This window comes from Zonotrichia leucophrys, chromosome Z (assembly GCF_028769735.1).
Source record: "Zonotrichia leucophrys gambelii isolate GWCS_2022_RI chromosome Z, RI_Zleu_2.0, whole genome shotgun sequence".
NCBI lineage: Eukaryota > Metazoa > Chordata > Aves > Passeriformes > Passerellidae > Zonotrichia > Zonotrichia leucophrys.
The window spans coordinates 45,438,103-45,460,270 of record NC_088200.1 but is presented as its reverse complement, the minus strand read 5'-3'; the positions used below and the strand labels follow the sequence as shown (position 1 = coordinate 45,460,270).

At 36.7% G+C, this 22,168-nt stretch overlaps 1 protein-coding gene across 1 annotated transcript in view; it reads left to right on the top strand.

Annotated features, from left to right (window-relative positions):
- Positions 1-22,168, top strand: part of PIP5K1B (phosphatidylinositol-4-phosphate 5-kinase type 1 beta) — a 97,555-nt gene that overhangs the window by 61,445 nt on the left and 13,942 nt on the right. The window contains exons 8-15 of the mRNA XM_064736471.1: positions 1,371-1,523; positions 3,236-3,535; positions 11,714-11,925; positions 13,538-13,621; positions 13,734-13,782; positions 14,231-14,315; positions 18,604-18,759; positions 19,520-19,664. Coding sequence (XP_064592541.1) covers positions 1,371-1,523; positions 3,236-3,535; positions 11,714-11,925; positions 13,538-13,621; positions 13,734-13,782; positions 14,231-14,315; positions 18,604-18,759; positions 19,520-19,664 — 1,184 coding nt within the window. The remainder of the gene's footprint in view (positions 1-1,370; positions 1,524-3,235; positions 3,536-11,713; positions 11,926-13,537; positions 13,622-13,733; positions 13,783-14,230; positions 14,316-18,603; positions 18,760-19,519; positions 19,665-22,168) is intronic.

The window sequence follows — 22,168 nt, the reverse complement described above, 5'->3', positions numbered from 1 at the left end:
GTGTGCAGTTAAAACTAGCTGGGCCCTTTCTATAGCAGCATTTGGTGGGTGGACTTTTTTACAGAAATGCATACCACTGGAAAATGACCAATGCAGAGTGTAGGACAATGTGTTTTGCTTATGTAATACTGTTCTATTGAGCTTTAATATTTAGGATAATCATATTCAAATGTTTTTCACAGTGACAGTTACTCATTAAGATTTAAATATTTTGTCAAGAAAAATATAATTGCTGCAGTTCAGCTGCTGAATTGGTCTAAAGGTTTGTAGTGTTACAGATTGGTATGACCATTCTGTCTGTATAAAATTGCAACTATAGGATTAACAAGAAAGGTATTTTGTATTAATTGGAATTGAGTATAAGCAGGGAGAAGAAATATTTATATATCATGCAAAATTCTCTTCAAAATTATAAGCCTTAGCTGAAGCTAGGATAAAAAGATGCATTAAGGCAATGGCATGAGCCCATAGGAAACATGCTTTAGTTCAAGTGCTCACAAAAGAACATATTTATTAGATTTTCTAGTATCACTGCTTTCAATTTTAATATAGATAGGTTTTTCTATGGTTTTGAGCTGAATGCCAGCTCTCCATATAATTTGAATGAAGTTTGGAATAGTGAACACTTAGTAAATGTACATTTGTCTCTGTATCAGAGTATGGTTCTATTAATAAGGCATAGTCTTTTTGCTCCTTAATGTGATTGTAATTCTTAATGTTTCCTGTGGAAAAGGAAGCCTGGCTAAATATGCAATATAATGGTCCTTCAAATTCCAGGTTTTCTTGCTTACTGGTATTGCGTTTTTTTCTGATTCAGGTGGTTTTCAATCATAAAACTAGTAAAATATTTTAAAAATTAGTAACTATACTAAAATTAGCAGCTATAACTATACCAATTTTATCAGTCTGATAGTTTCAATCCCAGTTGCACAGAACAGGATTTGCCTATTTGTCTATAATGAGAAACCTCACTCCCAGTTTATTTTTGTACCATCCTGTTCCTGTTTCTTTAAAAAAAAAAAAATGGATGTGAAAACAAACAGTTCCAGTGAAAATGTATTCTCAAAGTTTTGACTCAGAATTTGCTATGCTGACAGCGTGGAGATCAACTCCTTCCACATCAACCACTGGCTTCACTCCAAAGGAACCTGTTGCTTTGGAACATGAAGAGGGATAAATGCTCAGTTGCCAGCTCTCTTCTATGGTTGTGCAGCATGGCCCAGGCAGAGTGGCCTGCCAAACCTCAGCCAGCAGCAGTAGTGCTGCTACGTGGTTCTCTTGTGACTACTTGAACCTGCAGTTCTTCATATTAAACTTGTGTTTGGGTAATGCACGCATTGGCAGTGAAAAGCAATTTTTGTCTCTTCCAGTACTCAATCTGCAGTGAACCTTTAATTGAATTATCCAACCCAGGTGCCAGTGGATCTTTATTTTTTGTAACTAGTGGTGACGAATTCATCATCAAAACAGTTCAACACAAAGAGGCTGAGTTTCTTCAGAAGCTCTTGCCAGGTTATTACATGGTAAGTAATTGAAGACTTTATTTTACTTCTATTTCTCCTGCTTCATGTCACTTCTGAATATTCAGTTTCACTTGTCTTGAAATATTCCACTGGGTTAATCTGTATTTTTTGTAATATTTATAGCATTTTTACTTGCCTTTCTACTTCCCGCCATACATACCCAACAGAAAGAATAGGTACAAACCTAGAATATATTTAAGATAAGAATTGGTGCTCTTTTAGCATTCAAGATGAAGCTGAATGTTATAATCTAATTTGATACCAAACTTTGCTTTTAATAAGCTAGTAACAAAATACAGTTTCTAAATTTCTAATTCAGTTTTCTTTCTCCGTTTTGTATTTGTCTACCCTCTGCATTTCACTCAGAGTGGACAAAGAAACTAGACCGGTCAGTTTCCCTTTTGTTTCCAACTACTTCTGATTTCCATTTCTCATGTATTAAAGCAATGATGTAAAAGATATTTTTATCCATGTAATTTGTTCAAAACTTAGTTTTTAAATGGAGCCTTTTGAGGGCTAATTCTAAGTCCACTGTATTGGGTTTTATGTGTCATCTAAAAGGAAAACCATTGATTAAAAAGTGAGTAGAATTTAATTAATTTTTTTTGTAACAAAAGCCACCCATATGAACAGACATTCTTCTGGGTGGTATGTATTTGTATTATTGGACCTGTGGCTGACTTTCTTTTTTTGCTTTGTTTCCTGATGTAAATACTTGAAAAATTACCCTCTCACACTAAAAATGAGGAATGTTGTCATTATTGCACTAAAGTAACATGGATTCACTGTGTGTGAAAGAAAAAAAATACATGTACTGACACACCAAAAAGGACAACGATGACAGGTTTTGTTGTTCCTAATCATGATAATCCACTCAGCACAAGTCTGAGTTATTACAAGTACATATAAGGCCAGATTGTATCATTTCTGGGAACTTTATTTTCACTGCTATGCAATTGCTTCCAAAATATAAAACTTCAATTACTGTGATTATTTCTGTGACAATACTTTCTTTTGATAGTTGTATATAGTAACTTAGTAATCATCTAAGACCTGAAGTAGTTTTTCCCCTTCTTTCTTTTTCATGAGAACAGTTGTATTCAGAAGAAAGATTTTCTCTCTCACCTCTGTTATCCTCTCCTACCTAATTTATTTTACCTGGTGTGGAATTTGGAGTATATCACACTTTTCTGCTCTGATGGTCAGTTGTGGTTCTATTATGCCCTCACATGCCTTTGGAAATAATTTAGGGATTTGGCACTAACCCTGACTGTGTTCAAAGCCTCATGGAGAGAGGGGTTCTGTTTTTCAGAATCCAAGTCAAGATAATGAGAAGTACATTTAACCCAGACTCCTTCCAGCAGGTAAAACACAAAGGTTGTTCAGGTCAGGAAAAAAAATTAAGTCTTTGGGATGCTTTTAGGTTTGACCTAGTCTGCTCTTTTCTGTGAGAAAGAGAAACCTGGCATAAATGTAGTTACTGCTCTGCTTTTGCCCTTTGTAAATCCCTGGCAAAAAGGCAGTGCCTATGCTGGCTTTCTGGAATAGAAACCCACAAAGATAATCAACTGGTTGAAGAAACTGTGCTGAATAAGAAAACATTCATAATTTTCTTCATGTTTGTTAATGTCTTTTGTGTTAAAGAAAACCCTTTCTTAAGCATGGAAGTTCATTGAAAATAGACATATTTGAAAATATCTCTTTTGTTTTAGAATCTGAACCAGAATCCAAGGACTCTTCTTCCCAAATTCTATGGGCTGTACTGCGTTCAGTCAGGAGGCATTAATATTAGAATTGTTGTCATGAACAATGTTTTGCCACGAGCCTTGAAAATGCATTTCACATATGACTTGAAAGGCTCCACGTACAAACGGAGAGCATCAAGAAAAGAGAGGGAGAAGTCCAACCCTACATTCAAAGACTTGGATTTCCTGCAAGATATGCATGAAGGGTTATATTTTGACTCTGAAACACACAGTGCACTCATGAAAACACTACAGCGGGATTGTCGAGTGAGTATAAATTTAAACCTCTGTATTCACCTCTGCTCTAAATTTACTCAGTACAGATTATTGAATCTCCATTTGTTTTCCATGCTATTTAAGGAGGGATAACTATGAATGTCAGAGCACTGATGAAGCCTGCATTTTAGTTAAGCTGTTGTGATCTGAGATTATAGTCATAGATAGAATGTCCATATACTTTTTGAATACCAACAGACTGGGGACCATGAGCGCTTCCCTCACTGTGGAACTAGTTCCAATGCTAAACCACAACTCACTGAAGAACTTTTTCTTCTATCCACTCTGAACTTTCCCAATGCAGCTTGAAGCTGTTCTCTTGCATCCTATCACCAGGCACCAGAGATCAGCACCACCCTTTATGCCACCCTCAAACCTTATATCCTCCTCTGGTCCCCATGAATCATGCCCTGTAGTCCTTTCACCATCTATGTTGCCTTTCTTTGAACACATTCTTATATTTAATATCCTTCTTACACTGTGGAGCCCAAAACATGCTTGCAGTTCTTGAGGTGAGGCTGCTCCAATGCTGAGTGTGGTGGGACAATCCCCTTTCTCAAACCAGGTGGCTGTACTGTGCTTAGTGTACCCCAGGATACAGGTGGACATTCTAGCCACCAGGGCACATTGCTGACTCATTAAGTTTATAATCTAGCAAACCCTAAGTTCCAGGGCTATCCCTCTGTTTCTATGTACATCTAGGATTACACTGATCCATCTGTGGCAATACTGATTAATACAGGAATGAAGTCCAGTAGATTTGATGATGATTTCCATCAATTTGGAGATTTTAATTACTTTTTTCTTGAGACATAATTAGTCCTGTGGAACTTTATTATGCATGGTAAACTGTATATAGAGCTGCTGTGAATATGTCTCTTGGTTACCTAGGAATGGGAAGGCAGGCCTAGTGGCAGCAGTCTTACTTCTTAATTTCTTCCTCAGCTGAAAAGTCCACATAAAAGCTGTCCACAAAATATTTTCAAGGCAGAAGAGTCTGCCTGTCGTTACTCTTTGAGAGGACCTTGGTGAATGGAATCAGTTCCTATTACGGGAGAGAGAATTGCTATTAAACAGTTTTTGTCCCCTGTGGCATGGGTAACAAAATGTAAAGCAGGAAAAGGGAGACTCCAGATCTCTCAGAATTTCCCAGGATTCATGGCATTTTGGAAAGAATAAAATTGCTTTTTCTGAGGGAAATAGTAGGAATTTCATAATAATAAAGCAAAATAGATAGTCTGAACTCACCACATAGAGGAGGCACCCTCAAAATCAGAGTTTGTTGTTCACTGCCACCTGTGGTACAAGATGGAAAGCATTGTTTTTGCACATGAATAGAATTTTTTGTTTATCACAGAAGTCTGCAATGCCTTGTGATTGGTTTGTAAAGCTGTGTGACCTAATGTTCAGCTGTGTATTCAGCAAGAGACATTTATCTAACACGACACATTGTTCTTTCTGTAGCCTCTTGCAGTGAGTATTTCCTGAGCTCCTACCATGTGTGATGACAGAGAATGCATCAGTATGTCACATCTGGGGATGTGGATGCCTTTCTGTGCACCCCCCACTTGTCCAAGGTTACTTATCCAGTTAGAGCTTGGGGAAATCTATTGTATTGGAAATAATAGAGGATATCTAAAAGATGGAACTGGACTGAAAAGTAAAAACAAGAATCAATAATTTAATTGTTACATATAAAGGGACTGTTAATGATTCTTTGCAAGTCTGGGAAAATTCCTGATACATATTATTTGAGTGCTAATATAATTTTTTTCAATGTATATCTTAAATTAACAACTCTAAAGTTAGTCTAGAGTTCTTAAAGGCCTGGCTAAATTTTAAAAGTATTAAAAGTAAAGAAGAAAATTATCCTATAGTAATCAGTGCATTTACATAAATACACATATACACAATAAAATATTTGTCTGTGTGTAACTGTAGATATATAAACAGACTGAAAGTTATATGTATATTAAAAATTAGCTGCCTTTTTTTTCTATTCAAACAAGTCTTACTATGTGTTGTAAAACAGAGGGAGCAGACACTCTTATCTTTCATATCACTGAATTTGCTCAGCTAATAAGGTTGGATCTGACTACCTGCCTTTTATTTCTGCCTTTAAAAAGACCATAAATATTCCATCCATTTTGTGGAAAGCACATCAGTGTTGCCTCTGCTTTTTTCTGCCCATGAGGTATTTGGATGGGTATAGTGACAAATGACCATCTTTTTAGGACTTGAAAACTTGTCATCTCTTTTTACTGCTACTTCAAAGTGAAGAAGTTAGTGTAGGCACTTGAAATTAAGAATTCATTTAAGAAATGAAATTTTTGATCTTTTCAGTATTTCAGGACTGAGAAATTCTCTTCTGTGTTGCTTAAATTTGGATTGTGTGTCCATTGCTCATATTTGCAATCAGAATCAGGAAGTAATGGACTTTTCTCCTAGTTCTTAAATATAAACATCCCTATCTGCTAGCCCCTCTCCTCCTTAAGATCAATTGCTGAGTTCACAGGCCTGGCAGAATTTCCTGGTAACAAAAGATAGTGGTGGTGGGGACTTGCTATGGTCTGTGACTGCTGCCATTAAATCTCCTGCCCTATTCACCAATGGACTCATGTTTTCCTTGGTCAGCTTTTCTCTGTGTCTTGATATTCCTTGCTAGTCTCTACTCCGTCTGGCCTTTGACTTCCTTGATCACAGCTGCCATCCCTAGATGCCCAGACAATGTTTCTCTATTCCTGCTTTCTAGCCTGTCTGTCCTTTCCTGTCCTGCATGCTGGCTCTTCACGTTCAGGCTGTGCTGTGGCTTCCTTGCTTAGCTGAATTTGCTTCCTGATACATCTGCTCAGCCAGCACAGACAATGTTGACAACTGAAACAGAGCTTCTTCCGTGGGGAATGCAGTACTGTGATGGTAGACCACTGCTGGAGTAGTTCTGGCCTTTCACACCTCCCGGCAGTGCTGGTGAGGAGATGCACGGCCTGCCCAATTAGAGAATGGAGCTGAGTTGTTTGTGGTGATCCCTCATGGGCTGGTGCCTCCAGATTGTCCATGATGGAACAAGTACAGGTTGATAGCATTGTTCAGCTCTGCATTCCCTGCTTGTTTTGTTCACACTTGAGGTGGCAGGGTCTGAAAACTTGTCTCACAGTTTGTTTTGCATCATTTGCACCTTAACTGAACCAAGGAGTGTAATATTACAGTGTTCCTAAGGAGGGAATATTAATGAATTTATCATATATGGAATGTACACAGTTGAAAATTTGAACTAGCTTTCAAATTCCAGACTATTGCTGAGACTTTCTGTAGCTGGCAAGTATCCTTGCCTGTTTGGAGAAGCAGTAACAATTAATCAAATTGCGGTCATGTCATTTTTAAGAGCAAAAAAATAATTTGAAGATGTTTTTACTATTGAGAAATGAATGGTTTTTGAGAGTCTGCATTTTATCTTTATGGCAAAAAACCACTGGACTTTTCTGAGGAAATTACATTTTAAAAGTGACTAATGAGGAAACCTGTAAAGACAAGGAAATTTCAAGAGGACCACATCTCCTACATTTGAGACTTGGGTATTATTTTCATCACTGCTGTTTTAGCCAGTTGCTACAAAAGTTTTATGGTGTGATTGAACATCTGTTTTGTGCCATAGTGAATGTGATGCAGACCCTGTATGACCAAATTTACCCACAGAATTTTTCAAATCCCTTAGTAGCATGTGTGGTGTTTTGTAGGTTTTTGCCTTTTTTCTACCTCAAAGAATTGACACAAATCTTTTAGCCAAATAACTTCAGTGACCCATTGTACAGCATATCCTTACAAACAGTAGTGTTGGCATAACTTAATGAAATATTAAACTGCAGCATAGGACGGAAATAAAAGGTGTCATGATGCAACATGGAGATGGAGAACATATTAATCTTAGATGAAGGGCCTCTTTGTCAGAAGTGGTTTGAGGGAAACGACTATAGCACAATGCTGTAGGTCTCTTATATCTTTATATATTATCACTCCTGTCATATCAGTTGACATTAGGAGTTTCTCGTTACTTCTACTTTTAAAATCAGAATCCAGATTGTTCGTTTTGGAGTGTTAATTAACAATTTATTTTGAGAATTCTGTTGAAATGGGAAGTGATTCCACATATGTTTAGGTAGGAATGTGATGATTCATTTTCTTAGGATAGATTTTTTCTAAACCAGACCCATTTTTTGGCATTGACATTTGTGAACTTGTTCCTAAGACATGGTTATTTTGTGAGACAGTCCTTTAATTTCTGTTAATTTCATATACCTCATTATGTTGAATAATAATTATTGATATGTTGTAAAATCAGTCTTCTTTCTACTGTGTTAATTCCTATGTCACTGTTCCAGAATGCTTGTAGAAGAGGAAAATTTCCTTGCATGGTTATCCATTTCGTACTTTCATTAAATAAGCTTCTAATTTTTTTCTTTTGAGTTGTATTTTTCTTGACCCTTTTATGAAAATGATCTGATGACTTTTTTGCATGCTGTTTTGCATGGATAGCAAATGTAAATGCAGATTTCTCTGTCAGATAGTGTGCAGTTTGGGCTGGCTGCATATAAAATAAAAACGACATTTCATGGCAGAAATACTTGTTTTGCTTAGTTAGTCAGTGGCTGAGATACTGGAGCGTAACCGTGTCTAAGGTGATTCACAGAATAGTTTAACATCTGATTAGCTCTGAGAAAAGGAAATCTGATTCAGAGTTAATTTTTTATGTTCTGAAACAGCATATTTTGTGATGCCATTTTACTGTAAGTTTTTATGTGGTATGAAACAAAATAGTGCTTAAGGTTACAAGGGGTGTCATTTGCCATCTGAAAGTTTTCAGAGCAGCTGAAGTCTGCCTTGACAGCAGTACTTGGTGACCAAGTGACAACACGGTGTTGGCAGATTCTGTGTAGCTAGTGAATTCATATATATAAGTACTACCAAGATGAACAATTTAATATTAAGTTAATGAACTGAAGGTTTATTTGTTATCAAATCCACCACTTGTTAGTATGCAGCGTGATTAAGATCATTCTTGCTGAAACTTCACAATGCCATTTTGCTAGCAAGGAACATTTCAGAATAGTTACATGAGCAAAGATTGGGATCCCTTTACCTATATAAGCAGTGTATTTCTAAGAGTTTATGTCAATTTCTAGTGATCTCATGGACAGAATCAGGTGTTTTGCACGGCTTTCTCCTCTTGCTATGAATATAACCATGTAATATTATAATTTATTTGAGTGGGTTTTTTTCCTTAGAGTAGGTAATAGTTTTGGTGCCTCTGTAGCAAAAACTTGCTGCTGCATCTCAAAAGCAGTCCTAAAGTCATCAAAAGTATCTGTAAGCAAACCTCAGCACAGGAAATGTCTTGATGTTCTGCATTTTGTAACTTGTTCTTGCTGGAATAGATTATTTTGTACAACTATGTGTGCAAAATGTTCCTTACATATTTTAAAATTGTCACAATTTGGTATTTTAAATATTAATGAAAATTCATATGTGAGAACACCTCAGATACATTCATCTGTAAATCCAACTGATTTACTGTCTTAATACAGACTGAGGAGTTTGACACAAAGTTTTGTTGAGTGCTGATCTGTGAGGTTCTTCCTTGTTATTCTGGTTAGTTATTTCTTACCAGAACTTCCATTAGAAACAAGTGAGGAGAGAAACGTGTTTAGATATGGTCAAAAAGGTTAATTTGCCTAAGGAGTGGTTTGTTTTGGTTATCACGTTTCTAAGGGGAAGTAATCAGAACTGTACATCAAAGCTGTGGGCAGACAGGGCCAGTTCATGTCATGATATCCTGAAGACGCTTTGTGGACAGTGTAATGCCACCTCTGAGTAGGGCCATGAACAGAGGGTCTAAGAGACAAGGGTTCTTATGCTGTGTGCTGTTTATAAGAATTTGTACTGCACTTAATCCATTGGATGTGAAGGTGTTTCAGTCTGTTAATGAACTGTAATAATGAAATTTGTTTTTATGATTTTTTTTTGTAATCCTACGCCAAAATCATAAATTGTCAAGGTATGATCTGTTGTACTGTACAAATAGTATGGGTTTAAGTGGCAGTGATGAATTGATGTAGTCAGAAGGATTAATTTTATCACATAAGAGGTCCCCGTGGAAAAAGGAGTAGCACATTACAGCACAGCCTCCCATGAGACTACATCCAATTGTAGATGTAGGTTATGTAATTAGTGCAGTAAAATCATGTGTCTAATATGACCTAATTCAAAATGCAGTAAAGAATCTGCTGAAGGTAGAACTGCCAGCAGTAATTTATAACTGTAAAATAAATGTGGCAATGCTTTTACCAAAGCTGACTAGCTCCTGTTCTGGTTTTGCATGAACAGTGTTGCTTACTAAGGTGTTATTTTTCAATCTATCCTGAACTTAGTTTTAGCATTTGATGGCAAATATTCATTGATTACATATTCTTTAATGAATACATGATGTTGTAATTTCTTTCTGAGAAAGTTGGAGTAAAGTGTAGCAATAAATAAGCAGAAAATAGAATTTTAGACATTTTTGGAACCAAGTGCTTTGCACCTGTTAGCCATGCTATTTTTGCAATTTATGATTGTAAATGACCAACATGTCCACACAATGCCCAATGAAATTTCAGAATCTTGTGGTTAAAATATGGCTTTTGTTGTGTATGAAATGCTTTGTGAGTTCTGTCATTAGAAGATGCTGTGGACTACTAAGGCCATACATTAGCAGCCTTTTTCTTGTTCCATTTGAACTAAGGCATCGCTGAGTAGAATCTCTCTGCACAAGAGCAAACCCATGGTGTCTTAAAGTCGTTCTCTGAGTCTGAAAATCAGGTCTGATTTTGTGCCTTTCTACATTATGCTTTGTTTCATCACTGCTGTGGTTATCTGAGCAATGAGTATTTTTCCAACAATTAGGTAAATGGTATAAAAACCTTATGATTAGACATACAGATCCATACTAAATTACTGATTTACTGCCATATAGTTTTTAAACCTATTGCTCTTCTTTCCCCATTAAGAGAAATGATGTTTCTGCTTAACCAAAAATACTTGTGCTTGGATAATCTTCATCAAAATTACATAACTGGAATCTGCTCTCATATCTGTAAAATCACTTTTTTTCTTGTTCACATAAAAAGACACTACTATTGCCTCTTGATTCTGTGACAAAAATTACACCATTATCTTCAGGCACTGTGCCAAAACACATCATGAATCACTGCTGAGCTGCATGAGGTAAAGGAGAGGTGAACATGCAGCATACCCCTTCTGGCTGTTACTGGTGTTTCTCCCTCCACTTAGCAGTGTGGTGTAAGGCATTAAACAAAGTTGCTGTCTGACATTAAACTGTTGCTGTGAACAGTTTGATTATATTACTAGATGTGATTGCTGCTTGCTTTAGTTCATGTTTGGGTATTGACTTGACCTGTATTGCCTTTCAATGACAGCATGCCAGACTTCGTAATGCTGTAGCTGACTAAAAACAAATGAAACTATTTGTGTATCAGAGAAGACAAGCTGCTAGAGACAGAAATGGTTGGTAGAGCTAGAAGAAAAGGATGGTTGGTTAAGTCATGCTTCAGAAGTAAAACCTGTCTTTTGAGTTTAGATAGGCTCTATTTAGCCTAGTAGAGAGGTGCATGATTTTTGTACTCCAATCCCATCAGCAGCTAATAAGGGGATGGCAGCAAATACTGCTATTGACATTTGAAAGTTCTCCAAGAGTACTGTCTCTGTTACAAATAGGAGGTGGAGGGGAGATAAGAGAGTACAGGCAAAAATGCTCAGGGAGGTCTGGAATGTGGATTGGAGATAATTTTAAAAATGTTATGTTCATAAGTATATGATGGAACCATTAATTATTTGCTATAATGGAAAAGGTGCTGCTTGGAATTATCTTCCTTGACTACAAAATAACATCAGGTTACACTTCAGCTGTGCATCTTTCTTTCTCACTTGTTACAAGAGCATGCAGCTAATTAGAGCACTTGGCTTGTATGAATAGTAAAAAGTTTTTGTTTAACTGTAATTTCACACACTTCCTGATAAGAGAAGCTTGTGCCTGGAGAGCTTGTTTTCACTCAGGTTTGCAAAATGCTGCTGTGTAATTCTTTTGTGGTTTCAGTATAGTCATTCCTTCTTTGGTAGGTTCTAGAAAGTTTTAAGATCATGGATTACAGTCTGCTTCTGGGGATCCACATATTGAACAGTAACACAAAGGAAAGAGAAGGAGAGTGTTCCCAGAGTGCCTCAGATGCAAAACGCCACGGAGGGCAGAAAGTTCTCTATTCCACAGCCATGGAGTCTATACAGGGCCCTGGGAAGTCTGGAGACTCCCTCACAACAGAGAAAACAAACACGTAAGTGCTGTAACCTGCTCTTAAGATTGCTTTTAAAAGTATTAACAGGCAAAACTTTCATGAGTACACTGCATTCTAGGAGTTGAAAGATTTAGCCTTCTTTTTTTTTCCCCCTTGCATCACTGAGATTTGCCACAGAGCATGAAATTGGAATGCTGGTCAGTAGATTGATAGTCTTTAAAAACATGATAGTTCAGAGCGACTTACGTATGCACACATGCATTCTTTTATAAAAGAAATACTATCAGACAACTATTACAAGAGTCCCAGCTACAATCTAATTTTAACTGAAAGCAGCCTGGTGAGACCAAAGCAAAAACTATAAATTAATATTGAAAAGGATATTCCTATGGGGGTTGTTTTCATCTTGAAGTAGTATACTCGATGTACATAGGATGGTATCATCAACCACTAAAGTGCAGTCATATATTCCATTTCCTGAGATTAAGAACCAATGTTTTTCTCCTATTTTTCTGTCTAGTAAAAAGTTTAATGGAAATTTGAATATATAAACAATCATTATTCTGTTGTTTCTTTCATAATATATTAAGTGGTATGAGAGTATTATCGCCACCATTCAGCATTGTATATAATCAGTCCTTTGTTTAAATTAGAATTTAATCTAAACTTAAGGATTTACTTTTCTTCCTGGTTCTCAAGGGAGCTATGTAGCTAAATATAACTAATATACAGAAGTCTGTGCTTAAACCTACAGCAAACAAGTGAGAGAATTATGATATTCAGCATTCACAGAACGCTTCCAGACACTGAGAACTCTAGACTATAGTTAGACAGAGCTTTATTTCACTTGGTTTTTACAACTCATTCACATTCACACAGAAGATGGCCAGTGCTGTTGTATGATGGTAGAGGTGTTGCACTAGCTTGGCTCCCACATCACTTGAGCTAAAATAGTCCTACTCAGATCCTGTCACGTTGCACTATCTCTCTTATATTGGCATAATGGCTAGTGGAGCAAAAAACAATGCTGAGGTTCTAAAATGGACCATTTTTCTAGGTGTTGGAGTAGGAAGAGAGGGTTTTAGAAGGACTGTTCATGGCTGAGTATGGACCTGGGACCAACTGGAAGCCCACACAGTCAGAATTCTCAGCCTCATACTTTTGCTGCATCTCTCACTTATCTGTCTGTAAAGAAATTTTTGAGAAGCACAGCAATACATAATTTTTAGTGAAAAATATATGAAACCTTTTAGACTTTGATTAATTTGCAGATTCTTTGTGATTTGTTACCTACGATCAATAAAGTGAGAGAATTCTCCCTTACCTAAAGTTACTTATTTTCCTTAGCAATAAACTGATGTATACTTTCTTCAGCTTTTCAGGTCATCTGAATATTTCCAAATCTGTCTAAAACATGTCCTAAAGTATTTATTCTTTTTTTAAATTATGGATATTTACCACTGAATCCCAGATACTTTAAATTTTCTATTCAAAATCCATTGCATGCTAGGTGACTCACATTTGACTGACTTTGCACTGTAGCATCTGCCTTGAATATTGTCTACTCCTTTGGGTTTTCAAGTGGGTACAGTTCAGCTGGTAACTGGTGATCAGAGGTGTCTTAAAAAATATTCTATGTTGTTTCTCTTAGAATGGGAGGTATTCCAGCAAAAAGCCATAGAGGTGAAAAGCTGCTTTTATTTATGGGTATTATTGATATTCTTCAGTCTTACAGGTAAGTTAAACTTCAACTTTCAATGAATTTTCACTGAGCAAAATATTCTGAAATTACTTTTAAAAGTGGAAACTTTATAAAGCTGTTCTGATTTAGTTTTTTACATACTTAGGTTAATGAAGAAGCTGGAACATTCTTGGAAAGCTCTTGTTTATGATGGGGTAAGTAGATTTTATTAATTTTTTAAAACTGCTGATATTTTAGCTGGTGGACTTTTGACTCATGTTGACCGGGAAGAAATTTGTTCTGGTACATTTGTAGTCTAACCTCACCATGTGGTTTTCCCCAATACATGCTCTGGTTTTATTTATTGAGCTTTCAAATAACAACTAATAATATTAGTTTGTCCTTATAACTTACACCAGTCTAGCCACCCAGCAAGACATTGATGAATCTATAACTGAAAAATATACATAATTTGAAAAAAAAAAATTCAAATGCTTGGAAGATTTTGCTGAATATCCTGTAAAATTCATAACTCATAAATGGTAATGATTCACTAATTTTGACTATGCCCGAAATGCACAATATAGTTCACCTGAAGTGTCCAGCTTCTTCTTGACACCTTACTTGTGGAAAATGTCACTGAAATATTTTTTAATCTTGTAGGATACTGTTTCAGTTCACCGACCAAGTTTTTATGCAGACAGATTTTTAAAGTTTATGAATGCAAGAGTTTTCAAAAAAGTTCAAGGTAAGAGAGTAGTGACTTCTACTTTTTTAGATATCTTTTATAACCATAATCTTATAATGCTTCTGTCTTTGCAATGAAACAAGCCTGTCTTCAACATCATGTAGCACTTTTGTAGCTCCAGTCAAGAAAATAAATTGCTGACAATTGGGATTTTAATTGGGATCCATTAGTAAAAGTACAGAGAATTATGTACTATATATTTTTGTCACATCAAGGCTGTCTAAAGTTGGCTTCAGGTGACCACCTAGACACTCTATCACTCCCCCTCTTCAACTAGATGAGGGGAAAGGTATAACAAAAGATGGGTTCAAATAAGGACAGGGAGAGATCACTCACCAATTACTATCCCCAGCAAAACTAACTCAAAAGTTAGTTAATTAATTAATAATTAATAATTAGTTAGGAAATTAATTTAGCATCTTACTAATAATAAAAAAAAAACAATAAAACATCCCCAAAACCACCAAAAAACCCCCCAACTTTAGAGAAACCTTCATACAGGCTTTTTCCATCAAAAGTTCAGATCAGGTTTTATTTTCACTACCTTTTCTACCACTGGCAGAAAGTCATACTGGCTTTTGTTGCTGTGCATGTTGTCTAAAGATGGTACACTTTTCTAAAGATAATTGAGCCTGTGAACTCTGAGCTTGCCCATGAAAACCAGTGTTAAAGGCCTGGAAGATCAGAACAACAAACATGATTATGTGTATGAAAGGCATATGAAAAAGAGGGAAAACTGGTACTGCAACAAGGAGGCAGAAATGTGTATAATAAGTATTTTGTGAAATTCTAAATAAGAAAAAGAATAGGATAGGTAGATGAAAGGAAAAGACTAAGACTAACTACATTAAAACAATTATTATATTTTAAGTAGAATGAAGGAATCTTTAAAAGAAAAAGAGAAAATTTGAATTAACCCCACGTAGTGATTCCCTGTATGCATGATATGTTATGGCAGCTTTTCAGGAAAATAAAACTTTTTGGGAGTCTTATAAATATTAATGAATTGATGGATAATTTCTCTATAAATTGACCATGCTATTGAAAGGAAATTCAATGTGAGGTGTTGCAAGTGCAGAGAAGGATGGTGATGGGGGACAAAAGAGACCTGGACAAGCTTGAGAAGTGGACCCATGTGAACCTGATCAGGTTCAACAAAGTCAAGTGCAAAGTGCTGCACCTGGGTTGGACCAACCCTGGTTCTAACACAGGCTGGGGATGAACAGATGCAGAGTAGGCCAGTCCAGAAGGATTTGGGGGTGCTGGTGGATGGGAAGTTAGACATGACCCAGCCATGGGCACTGCCAGCCCAGAAAGCCAAACGTGTCCTGGGCTGCATCCAGAGCAGCGTGGGCAGCAGAGCCAGGGAGGGGATTCTGCCCCTCTGCTCTGCTCTGCTGAGAGCCCACCTGGAACCCTGCATCCAGCTCTGGGCTCCCAGCACAGCAAGGACATGGAACTGATGGAGAGAGTCCAGAGGTGGGTCAACAACATGACTAGAGGGATGGAGCCCCTCTCCTATGAGGTCAAACCAGGCAAGCTGGGGATGGTTCAGCCCAAAGAAGAGAATTCTATGGGGAAACTTTGTAGCAGTCTTCTAGTACCTAAAGGAGACTTACAAGAAGGCTGGAGATGGACTTTTTAAAAAGGGTGTATAATGACAGGCCAAGAGGCAATGGCTTTAAGCTGAAGAAGAGTCGATTTAGGTTAGATGTTAGGAAGAAGCTCTTTACAAGTCAGGTTGATTAGACACAGGAAAGGTTGCCCAGAGAAATGGTAGATGCCCCATCCTGGGAGTGTTCAATGCCAGTTTGGTGGGGATGCGAGCAACCTGCTCTAGTGGTAGGTGTCAATGGGCTCAGCAGGATTTGGAACTAAATGATTTTTGATATTGCTTTGAACACATGCCATTCTGTGATATGTTCAATGTGTGCACAGTAAGAAAGTCTTTAATAAATATACTGGCAAGGCAAAGATGAGTGCTTGAGGTTTGATGAGGTCCAGGCAGTTCTTTGGGGAAAAGCTCTTTGGATTATTGGGAGCAATGAGGTTTCTTTCCAACAATTATCACAAGTGGTATAAAACCTTACAGTAAGACATACAGATTAGGTGTTTTGAATAGTGTGCACACATAGTAACTTGCTGCTTTACTACCAGATAATTTTTTAAACATGCTGAGGTGATGCTGAAATGGCACCTTTTTTTTACCTTTCTTTTTAGTAAGAGAATGGTTGGGTTTGATTATCCTGTAGGACAGAGTGTTTTCTGAGTTGAGGGTTTATTTATAAAGCAGTGTTCTTGACAAATAAGTATTTATTAACTGATGAGCTAGAATTATCTAGTTTGTAGAGGAACTTGTACTTTAAAATGGATTTGAGTTAGCAGTTTCATAACCCTGCTCATGGAAGTGTATTTGCTTTGGAATTTGAGTGTTAAAATGTGGAACGGTCACTCGGCTCAAATACTGCAGGAGAAGTGTTGAACATATGGCATTGTCTTAAACTGATAGAAGGTGTTTTGAAAAAGCTTTTTGACCAGTATTATGCTGGTCTCTTAACATTTTCATTAGTTATCTGAAGTGAAAAACAACTTTGTGTGGACAGAGAGAGAACAAAATACAAACAAGCACTAGAACAAAATAAGATTTAAGTAAACCAAAAATGACTACAAATACTAGAATAAACTAACCATTTAAAGTGTTCAAAGTTAAGTCTTTTGTAAAAGATTGATTAATAAGAAAATAGAAGCAACTGATGTAATGTGACAAAATGTGAAGCAAAATTCAGCTTAAAGGAGAAAGCAGCCTCCTGAGATCCAGTTCTCTTTAAATCTTAGAATAATTTTACCAAAGAACTGGTGGGAGTTCTGCTGTCTGAGACAATACTCAAAGGAACTTCTCTGCATTGATAAAGAATAAGGAGTGTCTGCTCCTTACTACTTGACACCCCCTCCTGTTTGACAAAATAAATACCATATGTCTTATGTCAACATCTGTGTCTTTTTTCCCCAATTCTTTCTAATTCTGACTACTCGATTTGTTCCAGGACAAGACACAACCTGTTCACATTTCAAGCTACAATGTACAATTAAAGTATATCATGCCTAATTTTCTCTCTGATCTTAATTAATCAGTCCCATTTTCCCAGGCAATTAACCTGTCTAAATATCTCACTCTTATTGATTTCCTCTGTATACAGGGCTGTTAATGCACTTTTATACATATTAATGGTTCAAATGCGTTATTATTTTTTCATAAAAAATTAGGAGTCTTCTTACCCTCAGGAACATTATTTCTAAGCTTTGAGTCAGACATTTCAGTTTAAACACTTTAGCCCTCTTCTGAATCTGTTTTTTCCCCTAGTGCACAGAGCAACCTTGCATAATTAACAACAAAAACTTAATAAGTGGATTTAGCCTTGGGCAGAGGCTAGCTCAGCAACTCTCTTCTATGTTCTTTTTTAAAAATACCCTGGAATTATGTATCTGATTCTTTCCTTCAGTGTTCAGCCAAGTGACTTGATGTGTTTAATTTGAACTTTGTAGTAAAGCAATGAAAGAAGTGTTATAGTGCATCTGAAGTAACTTTGCAGCCAATGCATGGAGATCAGCAGCCAGCAGCTGAAAAACACTAAATTAAATAGCTGGCATCCTTCTGGAGAAGAACTACAGATGGGGGTCACGGTTCAGTAGTAGTGCCAATGATCAGTTGTAGAATTTGATTCAAAATGCTTTTAAAATAGGCAGGCCCTGCTAAGACTTATAAAAGAGACGCTGATACCTGAGTGTGTAGGCCATCAAGACTTTGGAAGTGTTTATTGTATCTGAAAATAAATGTTTGACAGATGAGTCTGAAGTGGAAATTCTTCAGTAGCATTACATAGAAGTAGCTAACAGCTCAAAAAAGAGATTGTAATCTCTCAGAATACTCCAAATGTCTTTTCCATTCTTGTATTTTCTGGGGGTTTTTTTCTGTATCATTCTGTCTCTGATTACATGAGTTGGTACTCCATAGGAGCTTTTTAAATCAGTGGTGCCTGTGACTTGCCTTATTGTCCTATAATAAGCAGTGAGAAACTGAAAAAGACAAAAAATACATCTCTTGTGGATGAAATAACAATACCTTTCCCTCTAGTTTTAATGTAATGTTTGTTAAGTAGGTTTTTGAATATGTTCTTCATCTGTATTCAAACCTTTATTTTCTATATCGCTTACTTTTTTGTTTGCTGTTAAAGATGTGTAGGGAGATAAGATGACATCATTCAACATCTATGTTCATTTGGTAATGCAGCTTTAAAGCCTTCACCTTCAAAGAAACGGTGTAATTCCATCACAGCCCTGAAGGCAGCATCACAAGAAATAGTGTGTGCAGTTAGCCAGGAGTGGAAGGATGACAAGCATGGCATTCTTGCTGAAGGACAAAGTTATGCCAGCCTTGATGAAGAAGGTACGGTCTTTCAAATGAACAATCTGAATTATGTTATTAAAAATTTTGTATAAGCTCTAGCAGTCCTGTAACTAGAACATTACTAGTATGGCTGAACTCTCAAAATAAGAGTCAGGTTATTCTTAGGGAGAGAGTAGTTAGTAATATTTGTGAAAATGGACCTTCAGAAGCAAGACAAAGTCAGAATCAAAGTTCATAGTATGATGTTAAACTTTCAGATTTCAGGACATCCTGAAAAAAAGGTATTCAGGTCAGGTAGAAAATTTTGGCCAGAGCCTATGTAATCCTTTTCACTGGCCTCTAAAGAAGCATGTCACATTAAATGTTTTGAAGTTCATTTCATGTTCCCAGAGGTTTTTTTGAGATACAACTTTGCCCCTTTCAGAACTTGCCTGCAGCCATGATGAAAGCAGAGCCAATTACCTAATCCAATCTGATAAATGAGCTCTGGTAGCATGAGAATAGTCCTGAGACTGAGAAGAATTCATAACTCATACCTCTGTTTAATATTTGACTTTGGAGTTACTCTGTATTCTGCTGAATGTACTTGTTAGCAGCTAAAATTCACTCTGTAATATGAAAGAATGTGGGTATGGGCATGGTATGGGCATATGAATAATACCATCTCATCAATTCAAACGTGAGGAAACTTCAAGAAGCTTATGAGGGCCCTATGGGACTTGATATACTTACATGAAGATTCTTGGGCTAAATTTAAAACTAAGTTTGTTAACATTGTTCTTTATTTCTGCATATGCAGTACTAGGTTCACACCACCGGCCGGATCTAGTGCCAAGCACTCCGTCTCTGTTTGAAGCAGCTTCCTTGGCAACCACACTTTCTTCTTCTTCCTTGAATGCAGATGATCACTGTCAACGTGATCAACCTACACTCTATTCTAGCAGGTAAAGGCCGTATATGTTAGAGGATTTTCCTCTGTTCTGCTAGAAGTTTAACATTGTGCTCAACAAAAGAGGGCTCTGCAAAATAAGAAACAGAAGGGGGAAGTGTCTCTGTAACTCAGTCTTTAACCTTTCCAGTGAAGGAGGGGGTGCCAAAAGCTTGTAGGATTGATAATGTATTTGTTTGTAATTATACATATTGTAATTGGGGAATATGAAATAGAAAGCATAAATATGGTGAAAAATGTTATATGAATTTTTCTTCATATTCCAAAACTAAATTACTCTGCTTGGGCCTTAGTCTGTACCATAAGGTCAGGGTAGGAAGTACTCCTTGTAACTTGGCTGTAGACTGAAACAGCTGCAGAAAGTGGTGATGTGCTAGGAAAAGGAAAAATTATTCTTTATTCTGAATGTACAGTGAATGTATACTGATTGGTCTGCTTTAAATTCTTCCCTAACAACCATTTTCTGAAGTAAATTTCTGGGAAGCATCATCCACGGGTGTGCTTAGAGCCTGTTTGATTTTAATCCGGAAGTACAAAAACAGAAATGTCTTACGAAAAGTTGTGCAGATGCTAGTGAGCTAGGTTAAATGTGATTTGAGTTGTATTTGAATATATTTCAGCTGTGTGAGTCCAATACCATGCTTAAGCGAGTATGTCTTACTGGGAGATTGTACGTGCCTGTGTGCTCCCTTGTGAACCTGAAGTGTGCTGTGTTGTGTCATCTTGGCTGCTTGCAGATCTCTTTACTGTGTATTGAGCCATTTCTTTGCCTGTTTTCACCAAGAAGGGTAGCCATTCAAGCATCTTGAATATTGTTTGGAAAAATTTGGACTGAACTCCTCAATGTATAAATTTGACAAATGTACTAATGTGCCAAGATGTAGTTCTTTCCTGTAAACTGCATGTTGCCCAAAAAAAATCAAGTTATTTTAAAAGCAATCTTGATGAGGCAGTAGGTTTTTACATCCTGTTAAATATTGGACAACTGTATTTACATAAAAAGTAAAATGACTTGCAGCATTAATTGATGGTAGTGATATTTACAGCTTCCACTTCCATTGCATTGAAAAAAATTTCACTGATTTGGCATCTTCCAAATGTCTGATGATTGCTATAAAAATTGGAATGAAGCATGTTTTGGGGTGTAATAAAGATGAAGTTTTTATTGCAGAACAAAAAATTTTGCACAACCTTTAAGAAATAAAACTACTGATGAATAAACATTAGTAGAAATAGATCTCATTCACTTCAACTTGTGTTACCTATAGGACTTCAATATTCATGATCTTTCACAAAGTTTTTTCTTTGATAGAAATAAAGTTATAGAGTACTTAAAGCATCAAATAAAAATACAGAACTGCTTTGTATTAGCATCAGTCAGGAAAAGCAAACAGTGAAGTTGTCCCAGTAGTGATGCAGTCAATTAAATAACCTCTAATGCAAGGCAGCTATGTGATTAGCATGGGTGTCTTTGAAAATCAGGCTGTTAGTGTCTGCAGTCCAGGTATGGACTTCATATCATGAGAGGGCACATTCTCTGACAAAGCAGACCAGCATTCACAGATGTGTGGTTCTCTCCACATCTTCTGCCAAAACATCTGCACTGTAGCCAAGAGATCTGCCATAGGGGCTTACCAAATAACATCTTTGCTGATCTATGTATGCCCTCTTCAGCTAGGGCCTGGAGGCAGTTTTTAATTCTCATTATTAGTTGTGGGTGGGTGTCACAATTTCAGTATGTACAATTCATGAGGATTAGCTTTCCTGTCAAAGCTAGGAGTTAAGAAAGCTGTAAAGCATGCTCAGTAATGAACTAATTTCCATAAGATTCTGGGCACCTGCTGTTTTGTGCCCACTTCTTTTGGCATCAGTTCAGGGAGGTCATTCCTTCTTCTTGGCACTAAAAAATATATACATCTAAAGTTTTACTTATGTTTTTATGGTTCACTCAAGAAACTTCAGTCCTCTCATAAAAAAAGCTAGCAGGGAAATAAACCCACAAAAAACCCCCATGCTACAATGATGCAGTGAATTGTAGATTCAGATCTGAGGTTTTTCTTGCCAGATCTTCTTTTGGTTCTTCTTTTGAATATTAGAAAATTATGTGATGCAGGACTCATCATTTTACCATTTGTCTCTGATAAAACAGAAAGCTTGGAGCAGTCTTTGAAACAAAGCCTGAATTAAAGATTTGTTTACAAATGTGAGCCTGCCTTCAATCTTTAAATATGTAATTGACTATGACATTCTGCTTTGTTATTTATTAGAATTACAGTTTGGTATCTTCTTCATCATGCTTTTTGATTGTCATTCAAAGTAACATAGCACAAAGTAGAAAGTACATTAATTTGCTTGTAACCTGTCAGAAATTTCTGGTTTAAGGCAATAAAGGATGAGAGTCCTGTGTGCTTAGTAATAATGTGATATTTGTATGTGCCCATACTACTTAGAAAACAGGTGGCATTATTTTTCTCATTAACAAGAGAGTAATAATACTTT